We start from the raw sequence: 21,188 nt of genomic DNA on the forward strand, positions 1-21,188 counted from the left end.
CGCGCCCGGAGTCGGAGCCCCCCTGGGGCTCGTCCGGGTCTCTGCTTGTGCGGATCCCCCCCTCGGCCGCGGGTGGGCGAAGACGCCCTCGGGAGCGCCCCGAGGTTGCGTCCACCATTCGCGGAAGCCAAACCGGAAGCCCCTTTTTTGAGACTTCTCCTGGTAATTAATTCTTTTGACAATATTGTTCACATTGTTTAAATATATTCCATTTATATTTTGTATTCTGCACAGTCTCTCTTATTTTTGGTTTCCCAAATTTATAACAGCAACTACTTTTAAAACCCACGTCAAATAATACTGGGTGTTGAAGAAGGGATGCACACAATAGCAAGCTACTGAAGCTTCAACAGTACAGCAATTTATTCTGTGAACATCTTCACCAACATATACCTGAGGATTGCCAAAATAAATTTACAAATGTTATGCTCTCTGTCGAACGTAGGCAATGATTACTGGAAAGCAGCAAACACTAAACAAGCCATATTTGACAGAAACCTTAACATTGTCTATTAATTTTTTCATGAAAGACTAGTTCCTTCAATGGATAGCATTTAGATGAGGAAAACCACACATGTTTTGAGGAGTACACATATCCCATTTGTACCTCTCAAATGGCAGCAAAGTCCCTCAGGGTCTGTGTGTGCGTGTACATATATATCGTGTTTGCCATATGATACATGCAGTTTTTTATACTCAAGCAGTATCAGTGGAGGAAATTTGTTTTGTGATTTTTCCTGTAGTCAGATGCATTATACAATACCAAACATGCTTCTCTTCAGGGTATCCCTGTCCCACAAATTCTTGGTTTATATTGAGATAAGGTGTGAAAAGGATTGAGGGCAATGTTCCCTCTAAGCTGAGTTAGTGTGAGCTAGCTCACACTAACTCAGCTTAGAGGGAACACTGATTGAGGGACAAGCTTTTTACCTGGTCCCAAAGGAATTTGACAGCCTCCTCTTGCACCATTCTTTGAAGTTTTTCTTCATCCTTCTCTTTTCTCAGTCTAAAATAGAAACGACCCAGAAGTATTTACACTAGAGAGAAATTTAAGATACCTTAAAACTGTTACCTCCATCAATGGGCCATATTTGTTGCAGTATTTACATTACAGAGTTACCATTAAAACTTCATCACTTTTCCCTTCTACCAATTCGTGTTCTCAGAATGATAAATAGTAACTCCTTCTTTGCTACAGATATTGAAAACTTAGAACTTTCCTTCTTGTGCATTAAACGTTAATATCACGTCTTCTGTTATGTATAACAAGTTAGCCTCTAAAATCTTCTCTGGGTTTTTTAGTCTCCCTCCAGCTTCCCCATAAACATAACTAGAGACAACATCAGAAAAAAATACAACTGAGGGTGCAACAGCTCTATCTTGTTATCCTCTTACAGTTAGCAGCTAGATCTGTTCAAGGTTGTATTAAGCCTCAATCTGTAATAGTATCATTTCTAAGGTTCACTGTAGATAGGATTGCAGACTTACTTTTCTACTTCTTCAGTTAAATGCATAATATGTTCCTGCATTCTGCTGAGTCGTATTTCATAGCGCACCTCTTTGGTTCTGGAATGGTGGTTCCTAGTGTAATATCCTCTCCAAGAGGCTTGAAGCTTTGTGGCTGCTCTGTTCATTTCTTGAAGTGCATCATCCGTTTGAAGTAAAGGAGCAGAGGCATCTGATCTTTCTTCTAGATATGTAGCAAGGCAAGCAGTTTTGATTATGTCTTCTTCAGGTGTATGCAACTGCTTGACCTGACTACACTGAACACAGTCTTTGGAGGACGCCTGACAGCTTCTGATGTCAGTGGGTAGAGTAACAGTGACCACTGATTCACTGGAAGCGGACAATGTGCCTTCTTTTTGCCCTTGCATTTGAGTTTCCATAGTCTCTGTTGATTTGATGGGATCTTCTTCAAGAACCAAAAAAGTCTTTTCCTGTCTTTCTTCATCTTGCTTATTAACCTGTTTTACAAGCCCAGTGTTAGCATCCTCCATATTTTCTGTATCAATACAGACTCCATGAAGTCTCAATACTGCAGCAGTAGGAGACATCGGTGAGAGCCCTGAAGCAACAGGCATAAAAGTAGACTCTGAGGTCAGAAGACTGCTGTTTAGTTTGTCCTCATCAGTTTGTATGTCTTCCAGATAAAGTTCCTCACAAGCATTTCTTTCACCTTGTGAAGAAGCTGGAAAAACAGTTGTAATTGCATAGGAATGGTCATCATTAGGTCTTGACCCAACCCAAGAATTCTTTTGGATAACAGGTTCTGTAATAACAGAATGAGATGAGATTAAAGTGCTTTGGATATTTTGTCATGCACTTAAGTGAGCAGTAACTAATAACAATCAACACAATCTGCTTCTCCCTCTCAGACCTACACAGAGCACATGATATTTCTCTGCTGGCTCTCAGCCAGGTTGTAGCCAGCCTCCTCAGCCCTGAACCTGACCTCTGCATCTCCACAAGCAGTGCCCTCTGCATCTCCACAAGCAGTGGCTTTTGCTGGGAGGCTAGGCTAGGAGAACCACATCTTGGCTGGGAAAACTCAGGCCAAGTGAAGACTCTCCAGGCTGGCTGCACTGCCAAGCACCCTCTACGCAAGCAACCCCCCCCCCCGGTCTATCCTGTCAGCTCAGTCCAAAAAGGACGAGAACGGGCAAGTCTCTGCCCTTGCCTCAGGGGCATCTTCTACTGACCAAATGGCTGGTCTTTTGTCTGTCAAATGTACAGGCAGGCAGGGACAAAGAACCTCTGGTCTGTGCTATTGTCATGAATGAAGTATGTTGCATGTTTCCAGCCCCCTCTCCTATTTCACCTAGATGTTAGGAAATACCTTTGGAATAATCCTCTCATTCCTGTCTCCATATATTTGTCTCAGATATCTGCATTCTTACACCTATGCCAGACCTATCAAGGAAACATTAACTCTCCATATCTAGTGAATGGTCGCCCATTCAGGTTCATCCTGCCTCACATTAAGAAACATCACCTCTTTTGTCTGGCACCAGGGAAATGCTAGGCCACTCTATTGTTCCACAATGGACACTCCCAGCCACCCATCCAGCACCTGGCTTAATCCAGTTATAGCTAGACTCTGCCCCTCTGAAAGCTCACTGGTCCCACCTAGGGCTTGCCCCTCTGGATGCCACACCTCCTGAGGCTCATCATTGGTCCAGGTACTCTTTTGTCTTCACCTGGGGCAACCCTCTCAAGAACTCCCATTAGTCAGCATTGTTTTCCAAAGTCTATATCCGTCAGAGCACATGGTCTCAGATTGTGTATCTGCCCCTGATGCCAACTGGCAGTTCACCCCTAAACCTCTGGTTTGGGTCATAGACTTATCCATAGACTCCTGCACATCTGGACAGGCTGTATCACCCTGTAATTGACCCCTCTATTGGCTATCAACCACCTCCACTTTCTTAGTTCTGCATCGTTTGCTCTTTTTGAATGCTTAGTGTGTTTGTAATTAGGGAAATGCTTTAATAAAAACTATTTAATTTACTCTTCAAATTTGGAGTTTCCCTACTGTGCCGGACCTCACTATACAAGTGGTGTGCGATTCCTGTATCCCTCTGGCCTATCCTGCTGCATAGCTAATTTCCCCAAACAACAAGGCAGGCCATTGTTGGTAACAAGGTGTATGCAGTATTAGCCATTACCTTCAGTGGAAAGCCAATCCACGCTTCCTTTAGAGAACACCACTAGTCCTGGTACTCTCTAAAGCTGCATGTGAAGGCCATGTGTCCTTCAAGCATGAGTAGTACTCACAGTACGTAGCATGCAGTGTCACAAAGCGGAGGGGGAGAAAATGCTGGTTTTCCATTCACAGAGCAATCTGGAGTCTACCCACTATGAGACATAGAACTCAGAGGGTACATGTCACAGATCTGCACTGGCTGGCTAAACATAAAAATCTCCAGAAATGTTTTCCCCCATGAAAAAGAGGAGGCAAATCCTCCTCTACCTTTCCAAATGAAGCAGCATTGGTTTACACTGACCTTGAGATACTGCTGCCCATCTCTGAACTCAGCCAGTACATTCTCCAAGTTCTTACAGTTTCTACTCTCATTTGCAAGTTTCCTCCCACAGCCTTCCTAGCCCCACCATACTCCCATACTCCCTCTCTCCTCAAGCTAATATAATCTGTCGTTTTGGCCCTAGTCAAAAGAAACCAGGACTACAAGTAAAGTGTACAAGGAATTCCACTACCAGAAGATATTAAGCTACAACAGTGAATATGACTTACCTTGTTCGGTCCTTATTTGTGGCACATGGACAGGGCTATTTGGCTCACTGGCAACAGGCATCCCTTTATTCCGAGACAAGGAAACCGAGATCTCATCAGCTTGGCTTTGGTACATCAGTTGCCTCTGGTGCAACCTAAAGACAACAATTAGAGACTGGCTTGGTTTTGCTAACCATGGACCATATTGGCACTGTTTTTCCGGAATAGCTAAATTAGCAAACATGAGTAATACAGGTCTTTCTTATGAGAGCCACTGTGTCAATGTTTTGGACTAGGGGAGGCCTACTCACTGCAAAACTCACGGAGTGACACAGGGCCAGTCGTTCTCTTCCTCCTAACCTGTTACTGTGAAGGTGGAAAGAATTTAAAAAAAAAAAGGTGGAGAGATTCACGTAGGCAGCTCTGGGTTTCTTAGTGGAAAAGCAGGATAAAAAATGAACTAAAATAAATTCTGTAATCTCTTGAACACGAAAAGACAATTCACAGTTATTATAGCTAGTGGTATGTGGGCTGAAGTTGCCACATCAACTAGGTTATCCTTTCGGTACTTCTGCTGCAGAAAACTGTTCCCTATTTTATTAAGTTACTTATTGTGTTCTTACCTTTGCTTATGTAGTATTTTTTCCAGTTTGGCATCCTCTGCAGTTTGGAGTCCAAACATAGTGGTAAGAGGGCAAACACTGGCAAGGTAATGTACTAATGAAACATGCTGGCCTGGGCGAAAAGATCTTCCCTTTCCTTGACTGTAAAGCCACTCTGCTTTCAAACTAGAGGGAAGTAAAAGAACAACACCTATAGCAGCAAAAGTATTTATTTAAAAAAATTATTCAAAAATACACACAGCATTACTCTAATCAATTGTGGACTTAAGAGGCCTTGCATTCATTACAATTTTTCAATACTGTTAGGTTTTCTGGTCATGTGACCTTCCCAGGCCCTCAGGGAGGCCTCTTTAACAAGTTCTTAATAGAGGATTTTTCCCTAAAAGAGGGTGGGACTAATCTTTCCCTTCCATCCTAGAACTCCAGGAAGTTCAGGATTGGCCTTGCCCATTTTAATATGTGTGTGCATGTGTGTGTATGCGTGCATGTGCACCTGGAAGTCATGGCGACCTCTGGTGACTGACCCCTACTGGGGGGCCTGGAGGATATAAAGCCTACCCCCCCTCTGGTATTTCAAGGAGGTGCCGCATCCAAGTACTTGCCAGAGTCCACCCTTGGGCTTCCCTGGGCTATCCAGGTCAGGGTGGCCCCTGCCCATTTTGAAGGGGATACGATAACCTAAGGAAAGGGTAGGGATCTGTGAGTAACCCTCCTCCTCCAAAGCTCTGTATGCATTCCCCTGGGATTGGTTAGCAGGGTGGCTGCTGCTAGTGGGATGTATGCTTGCAGGCTAGGGAATCACAGGCCATGCCAGCCTGTTCTAGCAAAGGACTAAGGGGCATATTTAAGGAATCAGTTCAGGTGTGGTAGGGAACCTTTATTTGTTTTCATTTGCCTGGCAACCTTAAACCCATAACAGTGCTTATGAGAAGAGTTACTAGCAGGTTTTCTGTACTTTTTGGCTTTTCCATTCTAAATGAAATCTTAAAATAAATAAAACCTTTTAAAACTTTGCAATGGTTTCTTTGTATTCCTCAGACTCTGTGGCTGATTCAGGCAGCTCCTCCTTGGAATAAAAGGAGTTCTGCCAGTGGAATTCAAGGAGAAAGAGAGAGGGATAACCTGGGCCCCTCTTAAGCAAAGGCAAAGCCTGGTTGATGGCTTAACTAACCCCCCCCCCAAGGAATTAAGCAGGGCTTGCGGAAAGGAAGCAAAAGGGGGGGGGACAGGGAAGTCCACTATGCAAGAAAGGTGCTCCAGCTGATCCCTCCCTACTCCAGAGCCCCTGCTTCCATGACAGTTACACAATAAAAGTAAAATAATGCAATAAATAAACCATCAGTACAAACAAATCTATTTAGCAACACACCAGCAACAATTACGGGAAAACAAAGCTTGTAGTCTAATTCATGGTTTTAATTAGTTGGGTATGTTTAGCCTGGGAAAGAGAAGGCTTAGAGGGGACATGATTGCAGTCTTCAAGTAGAAGATGAAGCAGATCTATTCTCTCTCACTCCGGATTGCAAGACTAGATCTAATGGGTGGAAATTACAAGGGAGTCGTTACCGGCTAAATATCAGGAGAAACTTCCTAACTGTAAGAGTGGTTGAGCAGTGGAACAGACTGCCTCAGGAGATGGTGGATGCTCCTTCGCTGGATGTTTTCAAGCGGAGGCTGGATGACCATCTTTCGGGTATGTTGTAGGTATGTAGGGCTATCTTTCAGTATACTCCTGCAGAGTGCAAGGGGTTGGACTAGATGACCTGCAAGGTCCCTTCCAACTCTAACATTCTATGATTAAATGGTGGAAAGAATATAAAGACATTATAAGGTAGGCTTCTGTCTGCAGGGAACTTGAAAAAGTCAACTATCAAGAAAGCTATGTTCTTCCAGCTTCCCACCAATCTCACCTCATAAAAGGAAGAGGGACTCTCCAGGCAAACACATCCAGAAGATGATAAAACATGGACCTAGCCACAAATGCAATGTAGGAATCACACACTTTCATTCTATTTCTGTACTAGCCAACACCAAGGAAAACATTCATATCTTAGACTTTACAGTTGAAAGACAGTAGATCATATAAAATTAGTTAACATCTGAATAATCCTGATGACAGGGTCAAGGATTTTCAAGCAGTTTGTCCACCTTCTCAGAAGAAACAAACTGAAATTGATCAAATTCTATCAGATAAACTTCAGCCACTGCCACCAGAAAAGCTGTAACAGTAGTGCTAGGGTGGATTTGATTTAAAATAGTCAGTAATATTAGATTTAAATCATAGTTTTCTACATAGACTTGTAGGAGATACCCAGGGTTCATATAATTTTCTACTGATTATTGCTGATACACAGGAATCTTTGGGGAAAAGTCTTTGGGACTCTCCTGGAAGAATTGGACTGTTTAAGCCACTAAATAGCATTATGAAAGGAGGTGTTTTAAATCAAACTTAATTGACATGTTCCAGCCCTTGCTTCCTAGTAAAGCTAATTTTAAATAGGGAGGAAACTGCAGGTGTTTCTGCCCGGTTAACTTTGCCAATTTTCAATTAGGAACTGTCAATTTTTAAGATTTATGAGAACCTCCCTACTTCAGAGAATGAGTTCAGAAGTTTATTTCAGCTTCTGATTTTCAGTAATTTTAAATGACGAAACATCAAAGAGGCTTCTCTTTCCCCGAGTTTGGAATACTCTAACATATTAATATTGAATTATTAGAGTCTATAAGCAATATCTATATATATGTTTGCCTTTTCAACCTGTTTTAAAGAGGAAAAGACTTTGTTGGTTTATATAGACACTTAAATGAACTGGACTAGTGTAAAAGCACCACAGTAATTAATTGTCAGTTAAGAGATTTATGGTTATATAAAAACTGACCTGGCAAGGATCCACAAGCTAAGTGAAAAGGATGTCAAACTTAATAGGGTTAAATAAAGTTCAGTTGTACTTTCCATACAAAATAAATATAAGTATTTAAGGGTGCTTATAATTGTTAAAAGGTAAAATATCTCTGAATGTTTATAGCTGAGAATGAAAGCTTATGGATAAAATGTTTTTGTATGTTGACTGAAAAAGAGAAAACTAGTTAAGCTTTAAGGAATTGTGTTTGAAATTATCAACCGGAAAATTGGGAGATGTTCCAAAAGGTTTAAGAAAACAAAGTAATCAATCATGCACACCTGTTCATTAAGAAGTTCAGGTGGGTCTTAAATCATAGACACCAGAAGTCAATTAAAAAAAGAAATACTTGTATTATAAAAGGGTGACTCCTGCTGGCTAAAAAAGGTGGTGTATTTTACAAATTAAAAGTTTGATTTAGATTTTAAAAGGCTTTATAAAATGTACCAAAATAAAGACAGATAGATTCAGTGCATCTACGAGAGCTTTATGCCATAGGCTACTTTAAAACACTAAAAGACTTCATAGCCGCTCTGAGACTCCAAGTGAAGGGCAGGGTATAAATCCAATCTCTTCTCTTCTTCTTATACTTTTATATGCATGAATTAATGTAAAAGAACCATTTTTGTAATGAAAACATCTAAGTTTTGTACTGGAAATGAACTCAACCTGAGAGTTCATTCAAAGGTGAAAGGACTCTGGGAAGGCAGCCAAAAGAAGTAAACAAAAATATAAATCAGCATAATGAGCAGTGCACCTGCATTGTAGGAGTTGAGATGCGGCCAAGTAACATCCTGTGTGTCAAAGATGTGATTGATGGCTGACCAGACAAAGAAAACTGAACTGAGCATGCCTAAATGATGTCAGTGATGATGTAAAGTGAGGAGGAGCAAGAAGAGCATATAAGCAAGCTCCCGGCTGTAACACATAGAACATCTACACTGAATTTTACCTGTGAGGTGTTCCTTATTCGAATAAATTCTTTTGTTACCCTTTACTGCCTGGATAATTGTTTTACTGTGTGGTTTATCGGCTAGCCACACAAGTCAAAGAACCTTAGAGCCCTCAGGGCGTTGGCAGCAGACTCATTCTTGCTGGTATAATCTTAAGTGTTTCCATTTTGCATGCCTGCCTGCCTTACCCATAGGTAGAGGAACTTCATTAAAATATTCCCAAACTGGGTCTCCTTTACAGCCTGCTGCCATTATAGGTTTTCTCCTCCAGGGAGAGAATAATATGATAAACCACAGGCTATATACACAAAGATCCCAAGACTTGTGGAGTATTTTGTTCCAAAGGTTTCACTTTCATTTTTATAGCTTGCCCCTCCCTTCTCACACTTAGCTCCTTGTGCAGATCTAGTCCACTCCACTTCTTGAAACTTAGCACTTAAGAGGTAAGTAGTTGATTCTATGTGGATAGATTTGCTGAGGTACAATAGGATTAACACCTTTTCTCATCTCTTTATTTTATAACATTTTTGTTGTGAAGAAGAGGCATGTTATCTCTGCAGGCACAAATTCACCGTTTTGAGAACTACAAAACCAAGCATCTAGAAAGAAAAACTGCCCCAAAAAAATCTTACAGAAACCTCTGGGAGAGCATGACTTTGTGAATGGATTAATGGAATTCATTTACCAAAAAAATTAAACATTGCATGAATATACAGCCTTCATGCTACATAATTAAAAACTAATCCATATCTCATGATGAAGAACCTTTGGACTATAATGTAACTTAAATGGAAAAACTATCTTTAGATAAATTTTCCCTCAAAAAGCATTCTATTAAAAAAGTCTGATTTAAATTTTTAAAAACCCAATTTAAATTTTAAAATCCAATTTAAAAAAATCATTGATTTTTATCCACCCAGTACCAATGCTCCCTCTAAGCTGCAGAGTCTTGTGAGCAAAAATTCTACTTTGTGAGCTACTGACATTAAAGTTGTGAGTGAGTGATTTGGCTACTGCATAAATTAATTTGCTCTGGAGCCATCCTTCCTGAGCTAAGACAAAAATGTGTGAGCTGGAGGCTAAAAAACTATGAGCTAGCTCACACTGACTCAGCTTAGAGAGAACACTGCCCGTAGTGCATCAGACCAGAACAGTTTTATCTACAAAATGTTCACAAACTGGCCAGATGAGCTGGTATGTGGTTGTTGTGACAACCAAACAACCTGATAACTGTGCTGCTGCTCTCTTTAATGCTTTGGTATCTTCACAGAGTGTGGTACACCTTGTTCAGCTCTCTTCCCTAGGCTAATGCAAAGCTGAATACCTGAGTAGCAAGGTCAAAACAGAACCCCCATTTTATTACTTCAGGCTGTTGCTGCTGACATGATTTTATTGCTAATTTTTCACACTTTGAAGATTTCTTAACAGAAAAAGTTAAAATATTTAACCACATGAAATAGCTCTGCCAGACAGCAGTGGAAGCAAAGAATAAAGCTTTCTTTACATCAATCTCTATCACATCACAGACCTCTTAATGACAGGTGCTTGACCCAAGTTTTCAGTTACTAGCATTCTTGCAGACTCCCGGGAAAGACCACTGCCCACAGGTACTCAGCTATGCTGCTTGGCCAAAGGATACTCAGGAGTGACTGTGTTAATGGCCAGGTCAGATACCGATTTCAGTTCAAATATGGCCAAACACAGAAACACTTGTAAAGCCAGGTGGCAAATCCCATGGAGGTTTCTGGAATGACACAGAATCCAAGAGTTCTCTAAGTCCCTAACTGTGAGATTTTGTGCTCCTGTGATCTATGCTTGACTAGGTAAGGGTGTCTCCATGTCAGTACAATGCTGAAGCTACTTCAAAGAAGTCACCAACTTCAGGGCCAGTAAGGAACATCATGTCAAGCATGCATCAAGCAATGTTGGAAGGGCCTCTGACAAAATGGGACAAGCTGGTACTTGTGTGTCACACCTCTGCAGGAGTATCAGCCTGCATACCGAAGGCCTACAGAACTAAGAGCCTGTGAGACCAGTGGAGTCCTCTTGTTAGCAAGGTGAATACAGAACTAAGAGCCTGTGAGACCAGTGAAGGAGTCCTCTTGTTAGCAGGGTGGATAGAACACTATGAGAAGAAGCAGTTTTACTCTGCTCTCTGCAAAGATCACAGCATCATAATTCTTCAATCTCACTTTAGGATATCTGGAACAGAGGATGGTATATCTATGTCAGTGGCATACACTGTCCAATTGTCTTCCCCTGGGTTTGTGCAAAACTGAATACCTGATTGGAGCTAGCTAGGCTAATATTTAATCCCTAGCAACATTCAGCCAGATTGCAGTAAATATACAAAGGTTAGCAGGTTCTCCTAGAATTAAAGAAGGAACAAGTATGTTCAGTAACTAGACATCCAAAAGCACCCGCTGAACAGACTAGGAACAGCTGTCCAAACATTCTGTGTTCAGAATAACTTCACTGGTTGCCTGTTGTTGGGGTTTTTTTTTGTTTTTTTGAGGGCCTGGGACCAAAGTACCTCAAGGATTGTCTGTTCCCACATGAACCTACCTAAGCATTGAGATCCTCAGTTTCTGGCTCAGGTGCTGCTACCTTTAGAGGAAGCCAGTGGCCACTTCAGTTTCACTTAGGATACCTGGATAGGGCCTATTCAGTTCAGGCACCTTGTCTATGAAACACCATGCCTTTATTTGACTACTTCCCAGTTTGGTAGAGCTTTGATGTCAGGCCAAGACTTAAAAAAAAAAACCCAACCAGATATTTAAACTAGCAGTATTACACTCTTTTATTGGTTTTAAGTTTAGTAATGACAATATGTTAAAAAATGGCTGTTTCATTGAGATTTTTTGGGCTGAGTACTTATAATATCAGTTTTAGGTGCTGTGTGTTTAATGCTGTTTTGTGCTGCCAACTGGCTTTTAATTATGGTGCTGTGGGTTTTATTGGATTATACTGCATTTAATTGATATTAGAAATCAACTCAAGTGATTTTAGTCAGAGAGCAGTTCAAGCCTCCATCTTGACCACAGAGCTTTCCCACTCTGACCATATCTCCCATTGCCATCACCAAATGGAATTACTAAACCACACTCAATCCCAGCCCTCCAAATTATTTGATTGCATTTCATAAGTACCTTAAAAGTAAAGAATCTAGTTACCAAACTAATTAATGTAAGTTAAGAAATACAAGATGTTCCTAATAGACATACTTCACCAAATGGAATTACTAAACCACACTCTATCCCAGCCCTCCAAATTATTTGATTGTATTTCATAAATACCTCAAAAGTAAAGAATCTAGTTACCAAATTAATTAATGTAAGTTAAGAAGTACAAGATGTTGCCTAATAGACATACTTTATTCTGATTTCAACACTGAGAGTTAGGGGAGAGAACGGATGATTGTGGCATTTTGATAAAGAAACTGGAGAGATGATGAATATGTTTTGTCATATTCATTACCCACTGCTTACCTTTCTTTCTGAGAAATCACATAGCCATCAAGGACTTTAAGACTGAGACACCAACTAACAATATATGGCCGATAGTCAAATCCTGGGATGGAAGGAGTGGCCATCACACAAGGATTGTTCATAATTGACAACTGCTCCAGCTCAGAGAAAGAAGCCAAGAAGGATATCTGAAACAAATAATAGCGTTGTTGATCGACTATAACTTATTTAATATCATGGGCTGTAGCTTCAATGGCTTAATTCCATTTACAAGCCAGTTTTTTTATTTTCTGTGACTTGGGTCACATGTTATGCTAAACATCATGAGTGAGTCTTGGCGCCAATGCCTGTTCCATTCCTTCACACTACAATTCCCTCCCTCTTTAACAATAGTTTGCAATTTGGGGGCCAAGCACAATCCACAGTTTGACACTTTAGATTAACCACAAAATCAAGTTGGATCTTTTCAAAGTTCAGTTGCATCACAGCAGACAACCCCTTATCTTCTATCAAATGCTTTTGCTTCGGTTGGCAAGGAGGGAAGGCAGGGAAGTACAGGAAGCACAGCTCTACAGCACCTGCACTCATGGCTCTCCTATGATTTCTGGTCTTTAAAACCAGAAGTCAAAGAAAATTGCAATCAGCTGCTCTGTGTTCCCTGAAGCTACATAATGTCACAGGTACACAGACAGAGAGTTATCTCTACAAATGATAATGTAAACTGAATCCCAGACCTAACCAAATCTAATTTGTCCTAACAAAAAGTAACATATCCTCAAAATATTCTTGACAAATAATTATCAAGAATGTAGATTCAGGTGGGTAGCCACATTGGTCTGAAGCAGCAGAACAAAGTTTGAGTCCAGTGGCACCTTTAAGACCAACAATGTTTTATTCAAGGTATAAGCTTTCATGTGCAAGTACACAATACACATCTGAAGTGTGCTTGCACACAAAAGCTTATACCTTGAATAAAATCTTGTTGATCTTAAAAGTGCCACTGGACTCAAACTTTATCAAGAATGTATAATTCCCAAACTGGACATATGGTCACCATAATCCCATGATCATAAAACACAAGCTGTTCTTGAAGTTCTTTGCTATTAATTTTCATATTAATCTTACATAATTATATTTGATCCATAAGATGATAATCAAAGAAATATTCAAACTCTGATATTAACAATCCTGGACCACAGCTCAAACACACAAATTGACATCATGGCTTAACCTGAGCTACAGGCATTAACATATATGGATATTTGGAGGATCAAGTTAAACACAGCTTCATAAGAACACTTCATGAATCTGGATAATTACGAGACTCAGATAAGAGGCTCAGAATATACACCTATTTTGAAATGCAATTTATATTTTAATTACAAAAATAGCATCCGTCCAACAGAATGACCTTCATTCTTCCGGAAAAATAGTTTAATTACTCTGCCCTAATTATATCTTCTTTTTGAAAATGTACAGCTGGCATCTGTTCTGTGCCAGTGAGTTTGTGTAGCTCCCCCTCTAGTTTATGGACATGAGTAGGAAACTAAAGACTGCAGTGACAATTATCTGTGCTTCATTTGAAACTTTATTTTGACCTTTCTCAAAAAGGTACCTAAAGAATGGCTCATTTGTGGTTGTTGAGAAACATTGTTCTTACCTCATTTAAGTCTCTGACTTCATTTTCTGCCAAAGAAAGAATAGCAAGACCTTGAGGTAAACAAGCAGGAGCCGTACGCAATGATGTTATGATATTTCCATGCAGCAGAAGTGTCTTGAGGGATGACAAGAGGGGAGGGAAGTACAAGAGATAGAAATTTAACAGAGTTCATTTAAATCCTTTGAGTATTTCAAAAGAGCTGCCTAAATGCATTGAAAAAACACCTCTGGCAAATAACTGTAGAACATACGAACACTAAATTGGTTGTTTACCAATACTTTATAACAAAAGAAATATTTTAACATACATGTCCATCCACTGAATCAACTGCAAAGCATGAACAGCATTTGTAGCTGGGAAATACATTATTATGTTGGCCGTATCCAACTGTCTTTGATCACTGCAAGACAGCTAAAAAGTCCTTCGTTTCATGCACTCCTCCCCTCCTATCTCTTCCATTGCACAACTGGGAAATTGAAAACCAGCTTGGAACTGTAGAATGTTCTGACACTTCAAACAGACAAAACAACAAACTGTGATTTGCTCCCTAGCCTACAAACCAGGACTAATCTATTGCTTACAGGAAAGAGAACAAAAGTTTGCATGTGATGCCTGAATGCATCCATAAGCTTTAATGATGAACAGCTCTCAGACAAGTAAAATACCACACACAAATAACCAAGCAACATTTACCTTCAGAGAGGAAAGCTTCGAGATATCACCTATTTGGGATATATTGTTGTCTGATAAATCTAGGTGTTGAAGTGATGTGCAGCTGTTGAGTTGATCAATCAACTACAGAAACATAAAATGTTTTTTCAGCAATCATAAACATTTATAAAACTGTTATACATTAGTTTCTCAATGAATTAACTATAGAAAAACACTTCAGCACAGCTTCTTGCTCTTTAAATTTAAAACTATGTCAAAAAGACTGTAGGTCATATAACCATCACCCTAGGTGTTCTGAAATTCCAAGCTAAAAACAAAACAAACAAGCAAACAAAAAACCCTGCACCCACAAAAATTGGATTTAGTCACTAGAATAAGCAATGAGACTGATTACATACTTCATTCTGGTTGCAATATTTTAAAGGATTTAAATAATTTGGAAATTTTAATACCAGGAGTAGGGCAGTAGGCCAAGAAGGAAAAATGGGATGGGGGTGGGGTGGGGGGTGTTGATGTATAGATATGTAGATAAAAATTGATGCATGAATAAGATTAGGGATTTAAGGAAAGTGGCTCTGGAAATACTGCTTAGGCAACTTCTTGTTTCTAAAGCTATTGACAATTTTCCATCTGCAAAAATAAATGCTAGAAATTATTATAAAAACATGAATATTCTCTGGGCTAATTCAGGTATAACATTTGGCAGTATAATATGGAATGATTCCAACAATATTTTTATTGCATTTGTGTGAAAAATGATTCATTCACAAGGGTTAAAGCTTGCTTTCTAATGACACCATATCCTACATAGAAATAGTCCACAGGATCACCTACAAAGAATTTGCATGGGCAACCCTTTCCAATATAGTGTTTTCCTGTGTGTGCAGCGGAGTAACAATTCCAAAAGTTATTCTGAACATGAATGATAGTAAAACAGAACAGGGTCCCGAGATATGAAGAGCCATAACACACCACTAAAAAAATGGATTCTATGAACAGTGGTTGAGTTGTGGCCAAAAGTATTTCCCCAATTTTTAACACTGCTTGAGAAGAGCAATTTTATTCACTGCTCTTTCAAGAGATGCATTCAATTGAATGCCCTTTACTAGTAAGGCATTTATTTTTTAGTGTAAATTTCAATGCCATGCTTTTTAAAAAGCACTCTAGCAGCTTGATGATAATAAAGCAAGCTACAATACATAATAAAAATTAAACTGGATTAAAAGTTTTATTAGTTCAAGTGGGATTAAACCACACACAATTTTTTGTTGAAATTATTAATTACATTTCTATTCTGACAGAAAATGTAAGAAAATTCACCTTTATATTATTTCCTGCCAGGTTCAGCCACTCCAAATGCACTAGATCCTTCAGACCTTCCACATAACCAATACTGTTCTGAGGCAAGTTTAATACCCGAAGCTGGGTGAGCTTTGCTACACCCATCATCCGTACCAGCCGATTATTTGCAACAGACAACTGCAAGGTAAAAAAAGTCATTGTAGTTAAAAGGGCATAAACCAACCATGACGGCATCAGATATTGTTTCCATTCAACTGTCAATTTATAATGTTTTGATGCTGTTCAAAAAGCTCATGACACACATTTAAGAACTTTTGAATTAATCCATAATAGAAGTACACAGTGTGGAAAATGTAACAAAGTAAAAACACAGTTGTGTTAATCACTATCTCCAAAAACTGTTAGTTACAACAACCCAAAACATTGCTTTTTGAGAAAGGATAAATTATTTCCTTGCAACATATGGATGGGACACTTTACGAGATCAATTTATCACACAAAATTTGAGGGACAGAAGTTGTGACCTTCCCTGATTCCAAAATGGTAGTACAAACCAGCCCTGACAGGACACATGATGAATACAAACCATTGTCTGTCAAGGTCAGTATTGTCTGCTCTAATAGACAAAGGTTCTCGAAGGTCTCATGGAGACTCTTTTACATCACCCAATAGGTCATAGGTGTCAAACTCATTTGTTACGGGGGCCAGATCTGACAGACACTCTGTTGGGCCGGGTTATGTGTGCCATAAAACATAATGCCAGGTACTGGAGATATAAACTTTATGAAGGACAGCAACTGGTAAGCTCCACGTTTATGCGTCCTCACTGCAAGGCCTCATGGACTGGGAGGGGGGTGCAGAGGAAAACCCACATGGGCGGACTGAAGAGCCAGCAGTGCAGTGCTGGACACACACTCCCATGCCCAGAGGATTGTGTGCACACACACCCCAATGCAAACACTGATCCCTTTGGCCATCTGGGACAGCATTTCTGGAGCTGCAGGCTGAGTGGAGAGGTATGAATGAAGCTGTAGTGCCTCTGTAGTGCCTCCCAGTGAGGCTGTCCCTGAAGTGAAGGGTTCTGTTTAACTGTTGCAGATGAGGTTGCTCTCCTGGCCTGAAGCTCTGCCCGCCCACCCTGAGCAACTTCCTGTTTCCTCACACCAGGTGCTTGCGGGCTGCATAACAGCCCTGGATGGCCAGTTCCGGCCCCCGGGCCTTATGCTTGACACCCCAGCACTAAGTGATCCTTTTAACCTGAACCAGACACTGTCATTGAGCCACACCCCACCCTACTGGAGAAGCAAATTAATTCATCCACAAAAAAGGATTTCCACCAACCCAGCCTAGCTCATCAGATGGCCCCTTACTTTAATATGGCTGACCTGGCTACCTGGAACCACGCTATAGTAACCTCAAGACTAGACTACTGTGATGCATTGTAAATTAGTCTCCCCTCAAAATCAACTTGGAAACTCCAGCTGGTCCAGAATGCTACGACTTGACTATTAATGGAAACTAGATAGAGTATGCATATTACTCCTATTCTCCAGATGCTCAGTCGGCTGTCCACCTGTTACTAGGCACTGTTTAAGGTAAAGGTTTCCCTTGCTCGAAAGCCAGTCGAATCTGACTCTAGGGGGCGGTGCTCATCTCTGTTTCCAAGCTGAAGAGCCAGCGCTGTCTGAAGACTTTTTCCGTGGTCATATGGCAAGCATGGCTAAACACCGAGGCGCACAGAATGCTGTTACCTTCCCACCAAAGTGCTACCCATTTATCTACCTGCAATTCCTTGCTTTTGAATTGCTAGGTTGGCAGGAGCTGGGGCCAGAGACAGGAGCTCACTCCATCACGTGGCACTCGGGTCTCGAACTGCCTTCCGGTCTGCAGCTCAGTGTCTTAACCTCTGAGCCACCACGCCCCTCACTGTTTAAGGTACTGGCTATCATATACAAAGCCATTCATTGCCTTGTCCCCTTTTATTTGTGGAACTGCCTCGCTCCCTTTTCTCCACCACAACAATTTCGCTCACGTCAGCAGGGGCTTCTGCAGGTCCCAACCTGCAAATGGGCAAAATCAACAACTGCCCGTACAACAACTGCTTTCTCAGTTTTGGCTCCCACCCTGTGGAACGGCTTGCCTGATGAAGTCAGGAAAGCACCCACTCTCTTGGCCTTCTGCACACTATGCAAAACTGAACTATTCAAGAGGGAACTGCAAGGGAGGAGCCACGAGTGGCAATGTTTGGGTATGTGTGCATGTATCTGTATCTGTAACTTTGGAGACTCCAGTGAATGCAAATCTAGAAGATTTTAAAGTTGTTAACACTCCAGTGTAAAGCTTGTGAAAATCTACTGAAGAATGACATTCTAATATGTTGAGGATGTTATATTTACCTCTCCTAAATTTTTTGATGATCTTTTCTCTAGTTTCCCCCCCCCCAGTACTTGTAAACTAAGGATAAGCTAACAAACATAGCATGAGAGTATCACAGTCATATACAACTAACCTGCATCAATTTCCTGCATTTCTCCAGGTGCTCCAATTTAATTAACTGGTTTTTATCCAGAATCAAAGTATGTGTATCTGCATCACAGGACAAAGTTGGTCCCAATTTTTGTAACCCTTGACCTGACCAATTAACTACTGAACCTGTGATAACAGAGCAAAAGTTCAAAAGTTTGAATTATACATGTATATATTGTCTTATACTGGGGAAAAATTAAATGGACTTTACTCACAGGCAATGTATTTAATAATTTTATATCCCACCTTTCTGCCCTCTCAAGGGCTACCAAAGCAGCTAACAATTTAAATATACATGAAAAAAATCACACTTTAAAACCATTAATAAAGCCCTAACATGCATCATTAAAACAATTTAAAACAGCATTAAAATACATACAAAACATAAAAACTACAATTAAAACATTGGTTAGAAAGGAGGGATCACTGAGTGAATACCAAATGAAAGAAAAAAATTTCTGTGTGCCAGCAAAAAATGGCAGCAGAAGAGGACAGATGAATCTCTCTTGGGAGAAAGTTGCCACCCACCTAATCTCAGAAGGTGAGGGCAACCAAAGTAAGGCCTCAGAAGAAGACTGTAGAGGTCATGGCATGTCATCATAATACTTAATTTTGAAAAATTATTTTGAATTCCCACCCAATTCATTCTTTTGGGTGTTTGCTTATTTGAAATCAACATTAACAATGCAAAATGCAAGGTTATTAGGTTATCCAAAAAGTCCACCCATTAAAGCAAAGCTTTAGCTATCAAGTTATAAAATATCCTTGTAACTGTTATATCTATTCAAGGGCACAAAAGCATTCCCTCTTTACAGCAACAGCCAATGGTGCAGCAACGGGCAGGAACATCATCCATTACCACCCTTCTCCCACACCGCTTGCTACTACCTTCTTCCTCCCCCCCTTTTCCATCACACCTGTACAAAAGGTCAGACATTATGGCAACTTCACCAGAACACCCTTGGCAGCCAGTAACACCCCCCATCCTTTCATCATGCTATAATGCTATAGTGCAACTCAGCAGGGAAAGCGGAAAAAAGCCCATTAAAGAACTAAAGAGCAAATTGGCTCACAGCAGCAAGCTGCCCCACACCATTTTGAAAACAGAGCTTAGACCTGTTCCCCTTCCTGTACTGACTATGGAAAGATACTTAGCACAATCACACTTGGATGTTCTCCTTTAATGCAAGGGCTTCTTGCTTTCAGTGTGTGTGTGCAGGGAGGGGGGATTCTCATGTGGAAGCAAACATTGATAAATGACAAGTGAAGAAAATATCTCTTGGGGGAAAAGCAGAGTATTTTGGAAAAAGCCACATATCAATTGCATCAAATAAATGGATTAGTTGAAGACGGCCTGCTGTACCACACCCCCAGATTCCACCCTCCCCAGGCACTGCCCCAAGATCATCCATACTGGAGATCCTGTAGCTGACAGCACCATCCTCGACAGAGTTAACACCCATAGGCCCATGGACTCCATTGGACTTACTAGAGTGTAACTCTGTTTAGAACTGCAATACAAGACATATGTCACCTCATAATACAGAAAAAGTAATGATTAGGTTATTGGTCAGTCTTCAAAACACAGGACACTACCAGCACATACTTTCTATAAAGATAGGCACATTAGAAATATGATCATTTAGCAGATTAACATTGTCACCCAAGTTACGCCCTTGTAAATCCATTGACATCAATAGGCTTTTGTTGTTCAGTCGCACAGTCGAGTCAGACTCTTAGCGACCCCATGGAACAGATCACGCCAGGCCCTCCGGTCTTCCGCCGTCCTCTGAAGTTTGCTCAACTTCATTCAATAGGCTTAGAAGAGAGTAAGTCTGTTTGGGACTGCAGTATGAATTAGCATACATCATGGCTCAAGAAATTGATGGGACCTTTATTTAGACCTTTCAGAAATCTGACATGCTCTCTCAAAAGTACATGGATGGTAGACAGTGAAGAAAGGAAGGGCAAAGGAGATAACTAAGTAGGAGTGGGAGTATAAACTGTTAAAACACAACTGCGGCAACAAGCATAAAGCAACTTTACAACTTCCTATTTCTCTTTGTGCAGCCTGTGCTTTTGTTCTCTCCTTTGGTTCTGTGTGCAGTAATAAAGACCCTCTGGGACTCATGCCTGCCTGGAAGTTACACTTTCCTAAGAATGAACACTTTCGCTCTTCCTAGCTACTTGGCGATAGGTCTGACGGCTTCATCCTGGCGACGGGGCACTCCACACGTTCAGAGGCCCTCAATCATGAGTGTTTCCACATAACAACGTCCCGCAGTTCAGCTGTGGTACTCAGACAATAAATAAGCTAGCTACAAGATCATTTCAAAAGCTTTAGCGAGTATTCCGCTCTTACCAAGATCAGAGCACCTTTTAGAGTACTAGCCAAACTCTAGCAAAAAAGGACAACAATACTCATTCAAACTATTGTCTCATGTGCTTCTATGATGACTGATCTCACCTACCATTAGACGCCGAGGGAAAACGGTTTGAAGACAAATAGGGCTGATTTGTATTTGCTATGGTAAAACTTCGTGCCGACAATAGGGCAACATAGCCTTCACCTCGGCTTTAAACAACCTCGTTTTAATAGCACAACGCCCGCACCCCAAAATAAAGAAAACGGCCATCCCGCAAGGTCCTCTGGGATTTATAGTCCAGTTCGAAAATAACTAAAGACATTAAATGGGATATATTAGAGGGAAGAAACTACAACCCCCATGAGCCACCACAGGACAATACCACCCCCCCCTCTTGCATCCCCGTGAGGCATAACTACTTGACTGCCCCTCACCCAACCTCACAATAATACCTCTCCCTGCACCTCTATCAAGGTTCCATCAATGCT

General features: G+C 40.7%; 1 protein-coding gene across 1 annotated transcript in view; it reads right to left on the reverse strand.

Annotated features, from left to right (window-relative positions):
• The window catches only part of CEP97 (centrosomal protein 97kDa), a 25,025-nt gene that overhangs the window by 3,382 nt on the left and 455 nt on the right, over positions 1–21,188 (reverse strand). Inside the window, exons 2-10 of the mRNA XM_015423154.1 lie at positions 18,318–18,460; positions 15,827–15,985; positions 14,528–14,629; positions 13,835–13,948; positions 12,196–12,362; positions 4,855–5,019; positions 4,253–4,386; positions 1,489–2,269; positions 931–1,006 (exon numbers count right to left, since the gene is read on the reverse strand). Of these exons, the coding sequence (XP_015278640.1) occupies positions 931–1,006; positions 1,489–2,269; positions 4,253–4,386; positions 4,855–5,019; positions 12,196–12,362; positions 13,835–13,948; positions 14,528–14,629; positions 15,827–15,985; positions 18,318–18,460 (1,841 nt within the window). The remainder of the gene's footprint in view (positions 1–930; positions 1,007–1,488; positions 2,270–4,252; positions 4,387–4,854; positions 5,020–12,195; positions 12,363–13,834; positions 13,949–14,527; positions 14,630–15,826; positions 15,986–18,317; positions 18,461–21,188) is intronic.

The sequence above is a fragment of the Gekko japonicus genome, unplaced genomic scaffold (assembly GCF_001447785.1).
Source record: "Gekko japonicus isolate JY-2015 unplaced genomic scaffold, Gekko_japonicus_V1.1 scaffold540, whole genome shotgun sequence".
Taxonomy (NCBI): domain Eukaryota; kingdom Metazoa; phylum Chordata; class Lepidosauria; order Squamata; family Gekkonidae; genus Gekko; species Gekko japonicus.